The sequence below is a fragment of the Eleutherodactylus coqui genome, chromosome 9 (genome assembly GCF_035609145.1).
Source record: "Eleutherodactylus coqui strain aEleCoq1 chromosome 9, aEleCoq1.hap1, whole genome shotgun sequence".
Taxonomy (NCBI): domain Eukaryota; kingdom Metazoa; phylum Chordata; class Amphibia; order Anura; family Eleutherodactylidae; genus Eleutherodactylus; species Eleutherodactylus coqui.
Genome location: NC_089845.1, coordinates 28,213,289 through 28,228,700, shown reverse-complemented (window position 1 = coordinate 28,228,700; position 15,412 = coordinate 28,213,289). Strand labels below are relative to the sequence as shown.

General features: G+C 41.6%; 1 protein-coding gene across 1 annotated transcript in view; it reads right to left on the bottom strand.

Annotated features, from left to right (window-relative positions):
• Nucleotides 1-321: 321 nt before the first annotated feature.
• The window catches only part of CDH18 (cadherin 18), a 396,260-nt gene continuing 381,169 nt past the window's right edge, over nt 322-15,412 (bottom strand). The window contains exons 9-11 of the mRNA XM_066579192.1: nt 9,087-9,204; nt 7,398-7,649; nt 322-879 (exon numbers count right to left, since the gene is read on the bottom strand). Of these exons, the coding sequence (XP_066435289.1) occupies nt 389-879; nt 7,398-7,649; nt 9,087-9,204 (861 nt within the window). The 3' untranslated portion in view covers nt 322-388. The remainder of the gene's footprint in view (nt 880-7,397; nt 7,650-9,086; nt 9,205-15,412) is intronic.

The following is a 15,412-nucleotide window of genomic DNA, read 5'->3' as shown; positions in this document are numbered from 1 at the left end:
AAAAAAAAACCCCGAGAGATTTAAAAAGGTACGGCATATCAAGTCACTACCCACAGCATATAACAAGGCTAGACTTCTATGTATTTATATTTGTATAATGATACTTTAATGAGTTGTAAAATATGAATGCTCTGTGTGTTTAGAATATTATTTATGGATGTGGCACCACCAACTTTATTGATCAATTAAAAAATATACACAAGGGAAAATAGTTTTTTTTTCTCTGTATTTTTCAAAATTTGAAACCGAGTTGTATATATGAAAATGGCACTTGTTTCTACAGTAAAAGTGAACAACTTATTGAGTTCCAAGTATCAATTTATTTTTTGTTTTCTTGTGGTTATGATTTGAGCTGTTTGGTAAATAAAACAGTTTTGCAATTAAGAAACTAATTTGTTCTTTCGGATTCCTTTTCTCCATAGAGTTCAGCTAGTTTTTTAAATTCTGGTCCCCAGTCATCAAGAAACGTGTAGTCCTGGTCAGATGGTGTTGCTAAAGAATCTAGAGAACTTATGGATCCTTCTTCAGATCTTTGACCCTCATAGGCATATGTCTGTAAAGAGTCGTATGGGGGAACACTTGGGTCATGGTCTGCCTCGGCCAGCTTTTGATTGAGAAATTCCTGAACATTAATTGTTTCAATCGAAGACTGATCTTGATGTCTTGGTGTACCCAATACGTCTGGCCTTACATCCCTTCTGTATTTTAAATCCTCTGCTGCAGATGGGTTTCGAAGAGCTGAAATATCAAAAGCTTCAGTATCTTCTTCCCCTCCACCTTCATCGTCATATGTTACAACATTTTCGCGCACATCTTCTTCAGCAATGATAAGAGGCTCTTTTTTTCCTCGTCTAAGAGTTATAAAAAGAACAACAATAGCTAGAAAATAAGAGAGAGAGAAGAAAAAAATATTTATGACCTATAACTCCAATTAACAGACTGCAAATTTGTAATTTTAATTTTATAGCATTTACAAGCATGACGTGGCTGGGTTAGTCAATACATTCTACAGCAGCGAAACATTTATCTTCAGAGTTGTAGGTATTGTAGGTTGTAGAAAAGGATGCTGTGTTTGAATTAAGGAAAGAAAAAGACAATGGGATAGCGCCTTATGCTGTTGATGATGCTTATAGAAATATGGAAAAAAGGCAGAAGGGGACTCATCTGGGGTGGACGAAAAACCAAGGATAGGATAGTCGCCACACCTTGAGTCCTGGTCTGCAGTGCATAAATATGTGTCTTTTGCACTTAAAGGGGTTGTCCCGCGCCGAAACGGGTTTTTTTTTTTTTCAATAGCCCCCCCGTTCGGCGCGAGACAAACCCGATGCAGGGGTTTTAAAAAAAAAACGGATAGTACTTACCCGAATCCCCGCGCTCCGGTGACTTCTTACTTACCTTGCAAAGATGGCCGCCGGGATCTTCACCCACGGTGGACCGCAGGTCTTCTCCCATGGTGCACCATGGGCTCTGTGCATTCCATTGCCGATTCCAGCCTCCTGATTGGCTGGAATCGGCACACGTGACGGGGCGGAGCTACGAGGAGCAGCTCTCCAGCACGAGCGGCCCCATTCAGAAGGGAGAAGACCGGACTGCGCAAGCGCGTCTAATTGGGCGATTAGACGCTGAAATTAGACGGCACCATGACAACGGGGACGCTAGCAACAGAACAGGTAAGTGAATAACTTCTGTATGGCTCATAATTAATGCACAATGTACATTACAAAGTGCATTAATATGGCCATACAGAAGTGCTGAACCCCACTTGCTTTCGCGGGACAACCCCTTTAAGGCATCCAGTACTGGAGAGCGTCAGGATGGAATCCAAAATGACAAGTTTCGGAAATAGACAGAATGATGTAGTAAATAAAAAAAACTTGCACTCATAAGATATGTCTATGAATTAATTCAAGAGGGTACATACTAGAAAAGGAGGGAGATCTACATATAGAAACCCCCTCCTTGGAAGTACCAACAGCACCTTGGCCAGAGAGTTGTGATGATAAAAGGTTTACTTCATAAAATGGAAGTGGAGGTACAACAAATGCAACAGTTGCCGAAACGCTATACCTCCACTTCCATTTTATGAAGTAAATCTTTTATCATCACAACTCACTGCTTATGGTACTTTTAAGGAGGGAGCTTATATGCATAGATCCTCCTCCTTTCCTAGTAAGTAATTAATTCATATAGGTATCTTATGAGCATAGGTATTTTTGATTTACTACATCCTTTTGTGTTTGAATTAAGATCGTTTTCTCAAAATATGCTTTTTAATCAAAGCCTTTATCAATAGTCTACTGACCACATAGTCTACTTTTTCACAGTGTGCTATAAATGTAACCAATAGGTTATGTCTGTGGAGAAAATAGTAGTCACCAATTAGCTACATCTTTCAGACCATTTCAATAGATAATAATATAGTAGTAGTTTATAGTGTAATCATTTTACTGTATTAGGGTTATTGCAAGATACTACAAAGGGTTACTAAAGGTAGAAGAGTTAGTCTATTCTGACTTTGGCTAGCTGCTAGGAATGCACATATCAGTGGCTGCTTAGTGTTTATGTGATATACTAATAGCATATATGTACAATTTCCTCTGGAGTGATATACTTCTGTGCTGTCCGCTCTGACTGCAGTGTCAAACTGTGTAAGGACCCGTTCCCACCTGGTATCAATTTATTCATACATTTCTAGTAACAGTAATTTATTGATTCATACTTTTAAGGGAACAATCATCTAATGTGTTTACACTTATTTACTCAATGGTATAAATTAATATGACTCACTTTCACTTTAGGAGATGGAAAATGAAAGGTAGTATTGAATGTTTTTGCTATTACCTTATAGTATATGCAATGTTTTACTTGTTCTCATTTTTAAAAGTTTTTAGATACAAATATATATATGTATATATATATATATATATATATATATATATATATATATATATATATAGTCACATCTGTCTCCTGAGATCTGTGGTTCTACAGGTTCTCTGGAGCTTTCCTGCTCAGGTGTGGGGATTGTGCTGGCTGGGCATGTGTGTGTCTCCAGGTCAGTACACATGTGAGGTGTCTTCGCAGGTGTGGGTGTGGTCAGTGTTCTCTGTTCTCATTCTCTCTCGGTGTGTGGTGTGAGCAGGTTCTATGTGTGTTGGCTGCAAGAAAGGTTTGTGTCTTATGGTTTTGTTTGGTTTTGCCGCTGGACTGCTGGTTAGTGTAGGGACTAGCAGTATTGCCGAGACATGTTACGTGGCCTGCTAGCTTCCATATTTTAGGCAAAATGTCCACAAATACCTGTCATTTATAGCATTAACATCTTCTATTAGTGTTTGTGTATTGGCTGTTGTATTGTGTGATTATGGCTCTGTGTGTCTTCTTAAGCTGTCCAGTTGTCCCTGTCGGTGGTGGCATTTGTATGCGTATTAGCCTGGGTGTGTGGGTTCATAGGGGAAGCAAGAGCCCACATCTTAAAACCGCTGGGCCATTCCCCCATTGGGGCAATGTTCCTGCTAAGGTAGGTCCTTGGACATCTCCCTTTGTAGTAGATAGGGAGAGGTGTTAATTGGTGGTTGTTTTATCTGGTGTTCCCTATCCATGGTAACCTTTGTGTGGGCCCAGTGCTCATTACCACACGAACAGAAGTGTTGTTATAAACCATTGTCCTCTGTGCTGACAAGGTGATATGTGAAGAGATGGCAGCTTTTGTCAAGATGAAGGGAATCACAAAAATCACACAGTACATGCCTAGTCCTTGTCTAAGTTCATTATTACTTAAAACAAATGCGTCTGAACATGACATTTTCAATTAGAAGAATTGGAAGTTCCTCTAACAATCTTATATTGTAATAAACACAATATTATGGATTATACTGCGCTGCATATTCATCTCTTCCAATTGTCTTTTTTTTTGTTTTCATTTTTTTACCCCACCATTCAAAAAAGTAATAACTCTTTTACTTTCCTGTCAACATAGAGCTTGTTTTTTTTTTGTTTTTTTTTGATAAGTTATATTTTGAAATGGAAGTTATATTTTCCAATAGTAGCATTTAATCATCATATATTGAAAAACTTAAAAAAAAATTCTATGTGGGGTGAAATTAAAATAAAACACAATTGTTTTATTTTTTGGGAGGTTTTTGGTTACGGTGTTGACAGTGTGGTAAAAATGACATGTTAGCTTTATCCCGTGGGTCAAGATGATTTTGGTGATTGCACACATTTTTATTTTAGTTATGCTATTTAAAAAAATTCAGTCATCATTTTCTGACCCCCATATTTAATTTTTTTTTCTTGTTTATGGTGCTTCGTGAAGGCTTTATGAAGGCTTATTTTGTATGGGGTGATTTGTAGTTTTTGTTAGTAACATTTTAGAATGACTTGTTTTTTGTTCATTTTTTATTGGAGATAGGGTGATCAAAAAAGTGTAATCCTGGGAGTGTATTTTTTTTGACAATATTCATCATGCAAAATAAATAATTTAATATTTTCATAGTACAGATTTTTACATATTCACTATAACCAATTATGTTTATTTGTGCATTTTTTACTTTTTTATATTTTAAAAAATAGTATTCTTAGTTTAGAGTTTTCTCTAGTATTATAGCAGATTTGAACTAGCGATTGTCTGATGACTTCTGCAATAGATTGCAACACTTCAGTATTGCAGTATTTTGAATATTTTAGGTCATCCTATTAAGCTCTGCCACAAGGAATGGCAGCACTGACTGTGATATTTAAATACCAAGTAAATGGCCGAGTTCAGCATCATCTCTAATCCAGCTTTATTTAACAACTGTTAACTGCCACATATGCAGCTCCTTAGCATGCATCACCCAACATCCAAAGTACATGTACTGCAGATATCAGGAATAAGTCAAATAAAGACATTGGCATAGATTTGAAAATTCTGATTTAAAGGGATATTTTTAAAGATGAGCGAGTATACTCGCTAAGGCTAACTACTCGATCGCGCATTGTCCTTAGTGAGTATCCTCCCGCTCGTCTGTAAAGATTCGGCTGCCGGCGTGGGTGACAGGTGAGTTGCGGCGGTGAGCAGGGGGAAGCGGGGGGAAGAGAGGGAGAGCGAGATCTCCCCTCTATTCCTACCCGCTCTCCCCCGCCGCTCCCGCCCCACGCTGGCCTCCGAATCTTTAGAGACAAGCGGGAGGATACTCGGCTAAGGCACTACTCGCTCGAGTAGTTAGCCTTAGCGAGTATACTCGCTCATCTCTAGATATTTTCCTTCCAGATATTTGTGGTATATCCATCAGGAGAATAACGGTAAAGAGTGGCAGACATGTCCACAAGCAGATTGAATGAAAGTAGGCTATACATGTCTCTCTTTTTTGAAGTCTATAAAAGTTAAGAAAATAGTTGAGTAGGCTCCCTTTGTTCTTCTAAAACATGGGGTTCCTAGAGGTGAATATGCCATATATGTCTAAGATGGGAAACTTTCTTTTACGGACCTTGTCTGTAATGCTCTATTCCTATAACTTGTCATGCTGAAAGTACTCTTAGAAATAAAGCATGTTTTTGGTGGCTCTAATAAGTTTAAACTATCTTCATGCTGCAGTGCTAACCATAAAAGAACTGTCTACTGGTGAGCCTTGTTTCTTGAAAAACAAAATGATGGCTTTTCAAAGGCAACTTTGGAATCATTGAACATGCAAATACACCATGTTTTTACACACAAAGTTCATGATGGACGAGTTTAAACTTTATGTAAATTCTATTAACACAAGAACTGCTTAAAGGGTTTTCCTGGGAGAATACTATTGATGACCTACCCTCGGGATAGGTCATCAATAGTTAATCGGCTGGGGTCTGACACTCAGGACCCTGACCAAACAGTTGAGCAGGCGCATGCTGTCAGTTCCGTAAATACACAGGGGTCGGAGCGAAAGTCTCTGCTCTGACTTCTGTGTAGTGGCCGATGCTTGTAACTGCAGGCACAGCTCTCATTGAAATCAGCTAGAGCCATGCTTATAATTAGAGATATCTGCTTCTTCCGCTCTGACCCCTGTGCATTTGCGGCACTGACAGCGTGCGCCCACTCAGCTGATCAGTCGGGGTCCCGAGTGTTGGACCCCGGAGAATCAACTATTGATGACCTATCCTGAAGATAGATCCTCAATAGTATAGTCCCAGGAAAAACCCCTTTAAGTATCTTTTCAGGGTCAGCATCCCATCACATTGCACATACTTGAACTACATAATAAATCAAGGGGGATTTGGAGGAAGGGAACATTGGATGTATCTGAAATTAAATGAAAGGTTTTAGCTTTGGTTCCCAAAATGTATCCAGTTTGCCCTAAATATTTTTGTATCATTTATTTTAAAATAATGTAATGTGTTTATAGCAAAAATGATGAATATGCAGAAATACATTAGCTTCTTCTGTTTTTTCCTTTAGTGGGGGACTTAACCCTTAAAGGGGTTGTCCCGCGCCGAAACGGTTTTTTTTTTTGCAATAGCCCCCCCGTTCGACGCGAGACAAACCCGATGCAGGGGTTTAAGAAAAAAACCGGATAGTACTTACCCGAATCCCCGCGCTCCGGTGACTTCTTACTTACCTTGCGAAGATGGCCGCCGGGATCTTCACCCACGGTGGACCGCAGGTCTTCTCCCATGGTGCACCGTGGGCTCTGTGCGTTCCATTGCCGATTCCAGCCTCCTGATTGGCTGGAATCGGCACACGTGACGGGGCGGAGCTACGAGGACCAGCTCTCCGGCACGAGCGGCCCCATTCGGAAGGGAGAAGACCGGACTGCGCAAGCGCGTCTAATCGGGCGATTAGACGCTGAAATTAGACGGCACCATGGAGACGAGGACGCTAGCAACGGAACAGGTAAGTGAGTAACTTCTGTATGGCTCATAATTAATGCATGATGTACATTACAAAGTGCATTAATATGGCCATACAGAAGTGCTGAACCCCACTTGCTTTCGCGGGACAACCCCTTTAACCCTTAAAAGTTCCTGCATATCAAACATCATCAAATCTCAGCAGAAGTGCCATAGAAGTTCCCATATCATGATGTAGCATAACGGACTCTTCACTTTGGGGTGATGTCGGCTCTTTAACACAAATCTAGTCAACAATAAACTGTTTATGACTTATAGTTAGTAACATTAAAATGAAAGTATTCCAGGTAATCTATTTTATGTTGTGACAGAATACTTTAAACAGTGGATACAGTATTAATCATTACACTATGAGTGATTGAATCAGAACAATAACTGTCACCGCAGTCCAGATGCTTCCAGCTTGATTAACAAACGTGCAACCTAAGTTTAATATGCAGAGGTATATTTTTGAACATATGGTGATTCCAATTATAATATAAAAGCCTTTTCTAAATACATTCAATACCGTTAATTTATGTAATGCTCACCAAGTAGAATGACAACACAAAGCAGAATTGCGATTAAGGCTCCAGTACTAAGTCCAGCAGATGATAGAAAAGCTTCAGCGTGGCAGGTGCGTACTCGTCCATCTCTTTCACAGGCACATACTCGAATGGTGAGGGTACTGGTGCTACTTAAAGATGGGTTCCCACCATCAGCAACAACAATGGGAAGATAGTAAGTATCTTGAGATGTTCTACTGAACTTCCTTCGTCTTGTTATAATACTTGCTGTGTTATCTATTAAGAAAGCCATAATGTTATTCCCACTTGTGATAGAATCCGGTTTTTTCTACCATGCAGGACAATAAGATATAAACGCCAAGTACTGTTGTACAAAATAAATACCTTAAAGTATTCATGTATTATATGCTGTACTTATAATATAATGCTACACATAATTCATATAATATATGTTCTGCTTTAGTATATTCCAATCTGAAATAGACCCACTCTGTCCAATTACAAAACTAGGATGCATAGCTGCAATAATGGCTGCTTCTTCTTGGAACTAGGCAGAATGGGTGGGGAATAGAGATGAGCGAACGTACACGGATAAGCACTACTCGTCCGAGTAATGTGCTTTATCCGAGTACCTCCCCGCTCGTCCTGAAAGATTCGGGACGCACTGCGGAGCGGGGAGCTGCAGGGGAGAGCGGGGAGGAACGGAGGGGAGATCTCTCTCTCCTTCTCTCCCGCCCGCTCTGCCCCGCTCCCCGCTGCGACTCACCTGTCAGCAGCGGAGCGCCCCGAATCTTTCAGGACGAGCGGGGAGGTACTCGGATAAAGCACATTACTCGGACGAGTAGTGCTTATCCGAGTACGTTCGCTCATCTCTAGTGGGGAATCTTGTTGGCAGTCAAGTGCCAGGTTTCCGAAGCTCAGCTCCGAGTATGGACTATGTGCTTGGGTGGGTACATATATCCAAGAGAAAGAGGATATATTCTGAAAAGTTTAGGCATGCAGAAGGGGGACTTGTGCAGAATTTTAGAAAGGAGGCACAGACCTTTAATTGACTGTATTGCAAAAATTCTTATATTATTAAGTTCCATTACATACAGAACTTTTGTTGAAACCAGGGGAATGCTTTAAATAAAGTGGCAGATAAAATAAGAGAAGTCATCAGAATATCCATTGGTTGAGGAATTTTTTGGAGCTCTATTTAAAAAGAAAAAAATCTTTTTAGGGCCGAATGCACACGGCCGGTCACAGCAAAACCTGACCCGGTGACCCCTGCTTACCTGTCCGGATTCTTGTTATCTGTGCTGCGGATGTGCCGGCCATCGCACATGCGCAGTACAGATAATGTCGCGCAGTCACTAGGTGATGACGTGGATCCCACAGTCCTTCCCCAATGATGATTGCAGAAGGACCATGGGTCAGACGGTTTCCATTGATGTCAATGGAAGCCATCCGCACTGACACAGCTCACAATAGAGCATGCTGAGATTTTACCCCTGTAAGTGGAAAATCGCAATTGATTTTCACTCGTAGACATGAAAACCTGCTTTTACATTCATGCTTATGGCAGGTATTTGCTGCGGAATCTGGAGGCAAACACACACAAAAAAAAAACGCTCGTCTGACCGATACCTTACAGTAATTTCTGCTTTACCACAGTAATATTGTATATTAGCATATTCTGAGCAATATAAATATGATAGTAACATTCATTACCTTCATTGTTTCTTAACGTAAAGTTTGGGTTTTGTGCTTGACTTTCTTGCAGAGAAAAATAAAATTTTTGTCCATTTGCTGTGTCATCTTTATCTATGGCCGCCATAGTATGAATGATCTAGTAAAAAAATAAAGGTTTGTTAATTAGTTCTACCAAAGGCATTAATGAACAATGAAAATGTGCATTTCTTAGAAAAGAATATCCTAATGTTCTATACATGAAAAATGTTGCTTCATGGTTACGGACCACAAACTAGCCCGTCTATAATCTCACTTCCCATTTAGGGCTCCTGTCCACGGGCATAGGTGTAAAACACTGCGGATCTTCCCGCAACGCTTTACCAATCTTGTACACATCAGCTCTGTTGGTAGAGAGTTGGCAGGACCGTGTACGGCTGCGAGTTCACTGCGCATGCCCGTATATCACACGCACACAGACATGCGCAGTGTGACTCTTTTTTTTTTCATAAATTCCCCGCTCTGTTTCAGAGTGAGGCCTCAGTCACACGGGCGCATCGGCACCCATACACCAGCGCCGATGCGCCCGTGTGACTGACACCAGCAGACGGACGTACCTGCAGACGGCCGTCTCTCTGCAGCGCTGGAGGATAGAACATGTGACCGGCTTCATTCCTCCGGCGCTGCATAGAGACGGCTGTCTGCAGGTACATCCATCTCCTTCCTGCAGTCACACGGGCGCATCGGCGCCGGTGTACGGGTGCCGATGCGCCCGTGTGACTGAGGCCTAAGGATGTGTATGAAAATACTGGACAGCGTTGCATATGCTGCCTATGCTGTATATGGCTCACGCTGCGTGGTATGCAAAGAAATAGAGCATGCTGCAATCTATTTCTCATGCATTTCGACAGACAGTGTCTATACGCACATGTGCATGGGTCAATGAAAGACCATTGACCTTCATTGACTCCATTCACTGAGCGTTGCATCCAATTTTGACATATTTTTGGTACAGTTTAGCCCGTGTCCGTTTTTTAGACAACTCTGGAAAACTGCCCGAAAGTGTCTAAAAACACACAGTAAATGTGGTGCAAAACATGTAAGACGGCTTAATTGTGTAATTTGCCCAAGAAACTGTTGTATTTTGAATAGTAAATAAGTCCCAATATGTTACATACAGTGTATTTCAAAAACCATGTGGACATCTGATCATCACACCTTTATGGGCCTGATGGACATTCTATTACTAAACCACCAGTGTTCATAATAGTTGGGCCTCATTTTGTAGCAGCTTCCACTATTATGGAAAGACTTTCTACAAGAGTTTAGTGAGAATTCTTGCCCTTCTAGCTAATACTGTAGACAGGTAGAGGTCAGGGCTTTATGCCGACCACTCATACTATGAACTTCACTCTATGACTCTTCTACAAAGTTAGAAGCAAACAATCTTATAAAATGCCCCATGGCCTCCTCTACCACACTTTACAGTAGGCACTATACATTCTGGTAGGTAGTGTTTCCAGGTACACCCTGATCAGATTGCCAAATTATAAAACAGGGTTCCAATGGTGATGTACCACTACAGCTGACACTTGCTACTAGAGTCGTCACTTGCAATTACGCAGAGCAATGTTAGACTTGGGTGGAGTTGCTTGACCATGAAAACCCACCTAATGAAAAACACATCTTTTGTTGCTTTCATTTCAAAAAGCAGTTTGGAACTCTGTAGGGTACTTGACAGCCCAGTTTTATGGGTTTGAGTGTTCTACTGTTTTGTAACAGAGCAGTTACCATTAATGCTTCACAGTAATAGCACTTAAGGGCCATTTACACGTAATGATTATCGCTCAAAATTCGTTCAACTGACCAAATCTGAGCAATAATCGTTACATGTAAATGCTGCAAGTATGCACTTTTCATTTGAACGATGATTTTAAGGTGAACTTAAAATCCATTGTTCAGCTACTGGAGATAAAGCAGATTGCATTTATCTCCAGCAGACCGCATGCTTTGTTCTCCGTGGGGAGCTGGCAGATAACATTGTTAATTGCTGGCTGCCATGATGAGAACAAAGCAGCTGCTCTGCTCGCACAGCTGGGCATGTGTCTAATCACACTCTGGGTTCTACAAACAGCTCCTGGAGGCCCTTTTACATGCAAATAAAGATAATAAAGTGTCAATGAACACTAATGTCCATTAACACTTTATGTAAAAAGATCGCTAAAACTTTCAATCATTTGAAAGCTTATCTTTGCATGTAAATGGGCCTTTAGAGTTGACAGAGGTATATTAGACAGAAATTTTACAACCTGACTTATGACTAAAGTGGCATCTTATGACAGTGCCACATTTAAAGTCTCTGAGCTCTTTGATAGATTTTATACTACTACTAATATTTGCCTATGCCGATTACATGGCAGTTTGCTTGATTTTATACACCTGTTTGGAATGGATGCAGCTAAAAACATGGGAACTCAATAATTAGGAAGAGTCTCTACATACTTTTGGTCATACAGTCTTTCCATAAACACTCTAAATTTTACATATTCCAAAAGGAATCCCAGCCATAACAGTGTGAGACAGAAAGAGAGGGAAAGACATACATAGTAATGCAAGCCAGAGCACTGAGTAGAGGGGGGCAGGCATAAATGGAAATACCCATTGAACTTCAAACAGCTGGAGAAGTATGTATGTCAGATGAGGCAGGTCATTAAAATATATAGTACAACTAGAACCCATCTAGAGACACGGACACATTTGTTTTATCTTGTCGATGCCTTTTTCTAAATTCACCTTACATGATGTTGATATAATCCAGTTAAGGGCTCAGTCAGACGGGCGTTTTAACATGCGATTATCCGCTTGTAAAAAAAATTGCGCTGTGCGCGTAAAACAGGCATGTGACCACGCCCATTGCCAATCATATGTTCTATCTTTTGTAGGTGTGAATTTTATGCGCATGTAAAAATCTGACATGTGACCGCTGCCATTGAAAAGCCTTGGTTCTATATAGATGCGGATAACAAAGGCATGTAACATGTGCACATAAAAACGCCCATCTGACTGAGCCCTTAAGGGGTATTCTCAACATAGAAAGGGATTAATTATAATAGGAGAAGAAATCACTTTCTCATCAGTGGGGGTTGGAAAATTTGGAAGGGTCTGAGAGTTTTTCCATGTACAATGATTATCTTGGCCACCCTCTTATTCATTGATGACTTATCTTCTGGATAGGCCATCAGTAGTTTATGGACAGAGCTCTGCCACTTGGGACCCCTGTCCCACAGCTGATTGTCCATCTCACTGTCATTGTAGTGGGACAGCCATTGTCATTAGTCAACAGCCTAGGAAGTGCAGGCACAATTTTCACTGCTACTCAACTTCCTGCTTCTCTGCAGGTCAGGATATCACATGCAGTCCTACCCAGGAGAGGAGCAAGAAGTGCTGGAGAAGCGCAGCCCTCCCATTGATTTGAATAGGAGTGAAATCTGTGCCTGCACTTCCTGCACTGATGGCTAATGACAATGGCTGACCCGCTACAATGACAGTGAAAGGGACAATCTCCCTCTGATTTCAATGGGAGCCAAGCCGGCAATCGCACTGCCTCGCCCATCCATGGATGACAATGTCCAGCCTGTTGCACTGGACTGCAGGCTGAACATTCAGCTGATGGATGGAGGTCCTGAGCAAAGGACCCCGCCGTCTATCAACTACTGGTGACCTATCCAGAGGATAGTTCATTGTGAAAAATAAGGGCAGACAACCACTATAAGTGAGCTTATACCATAGTGGACAAATGACCTATGGAAGCATTAAAAAAAACAAGTGAGTTCAGTGACTTTTTAATACTCTACTTATTGATTGTGGAAAAGAAGCTATGGTTTAAAGAAAAAAAAAATCTGTTAGTGAGCATAAAGGGGTTCATAAAGCAATTTAGAATACAGCTGGAGTTCCTTGGTTACACAAAAGAACCTGCAATGTTCTATTGTATTGCGACTCATTGCCAACCACTGTTATCAATTTTTTTTTTTGTTCTAAAAACCATCTGCTACACCCTCTCTCTCTTCCATTCAGGGGAGCATATGAGTGGTCTGGGGTCCTTGGGAGTCATAGTCATGAGCCCATTATCAACAATCAGATCTTAAAAAAAAATTGTAAAATGGCATACATACATCTTTTAATATAAAAAAAGGCTACAAGTTTTTTCTTGCACCACACTTTTATCCCGTTGCGTCCCCTTTGGTGGCTGATTTTGGTGGCAATAGATTTGTTACATCCTCACCCCCGCCGTAAAATCATAAAATTTGAGTGTGATACAATGAGTGACCGTCAGGCCGGGTCAAAGTTCCTAGGTTACGTCTAGCAGCGCGGTTGTGCTTCAGCCAGCTGCACCGCTAACGAGAGGCAAGTGATGCTAAGCGGCGTTCATATCAAGTACTGGCCAGGTTGACTGTTGCCATGTCCCCAAAATGTGGAAGACCAAGTTGTGGATGGTGAACAGTTCAAGGCGTATGCTCAGATGGAAGTTGGTACACTGAAAATGTAGTTTATCCTTAAAGGGGTTGTCCCGCGAAAGCAAGTGGGGTTATACACTTCTGTATGGCCATATTAATGCACTTTGTAATATACATCGTGCATTAAATATGAGCCATACAGAAGTTATTCACTTACCTGCTCCGTTGCTGGCGTCCCCGTCTCCATGGAGCCGTCTAATTTCAGCGTCTAATCGCCCGATTAGACACGCTTGCGCAGTCCGGTCTTCTCCCTTCTGAATGGGGCCGCTCGTGCCAGAGAGCTGCTCCTCGTAGCTCCACCCCGTCACGTGTGCCGATTCCAGCCAATCAGGAGGCTGGAATCGGCAATGGAACGAACAGAGCCCACGGTGCACCATGGGAGAAGACCTGCGGTCCACCGTGGGTGAAGATCCCGGCGGCCATCTTAGCAAGGTAAGTAAGAAGTCACCGGAGCGCGGTGATTCGGGTAAGTACTATCTGTTTTTTTTTTCTTACCCCTGCATCGGGTTTGTCTCGCGCCGAACGGGGGGGCTATTGATAAAAAAAGAAACCCGTTTCGGCGCGGGACAACCCCTTTAAGTCTTTGCCAATTAAAATAATCAGTTCTTAAAACAGTTACAACCATTCTTCCAAACATTTTATGTCTGCATAGCAAACATTGGGTCACTCTAGTAATTGTAATAATATAGTAATGTACTGCAGCTGAAATGCTTTTACACTCTAAGTCAGAGTCATGTGAGTCAGGTGACCATGTCCCTGGTGATTATGCGGTTATCTCTGCTCCCAGTTGTGCTGGATACAACTTATTACATGCCTCTTAGACTATGTTCACCCATAAAGATGCTATCAAATATGCAGGGATAAATAGTATACCATGCAGCACTACTTTCGCCTATAAATGATCAATACCATAATGGGGTCCATCTGAACCGTTGGTGTCCATCACGTGACAGAACCAACATTGCTATAATTTGTATTCTTCTATTCCTCTGACGGAACAAGAACAATATATTTTCTCCTTAGGGAGAGCACCTAGAAGGTTAGTGAGGAGACTTATAAGGCCATTCAGGCTCCTCTGGGTAATAATAATATTACCCAGAGGAGCATGACTGGCCTCATTAGTCTCCTCATTCACTCACCTTCTAGGAGAGTGAATCTTGCTCTTCCTAAGGAGAAAAGAAAGCGTTCCTGACTCACGTCATAGGCCTCTTGCTAGCCCAGACAGAAACCTGCTGCACACTGATGAGGGGCAAACACCCCGAAACAGCTGTCTGTGTATGGATTCTGGCTTAGCTTTCAATTCCCAGTCATTGTTACAAGGCTTGTATCAAGTCTAACATTGACTTGCAGGAATACTGCCTTCCAATAGGTGGCACTGCAGAGGTATTGTTCCATCTCCCTTATTTGTGATGGAACAGAAATGGAGATGCAAATGCAAACCTACCTTACCTCCACTGCTCAGTGACTCCCCACTCCCTTTCCCATCTTGGGCAGCAGATGATGCAGAGCCAGTACGGAACAGAATAGCAGAGCAGGCAGATAATAATTACAGCACTACATTACAAATTAAAATAGGGAGGCATTTAGGGAACTGCAAATAATGGCACTGCTTGAAAGATGGCAGGGGAATCATGGGAGCTGTAGTTCTTCACACTGGTAAACCCATCCACAGCAAGCTCTGGCCCCACAGCCTTACGGAAGGCTATGAACTATGGCGGCATCATCTTGTGAACATTCGCACACAAGTACTCTACTTTTCTGTTTTTTATAAGCTAGGAAAACCTTTTTAACACTTCCATATTTGTACATCCTGAAGCACTCCAATCTACTACTCAACAGTTTGTAAGTTTTCAT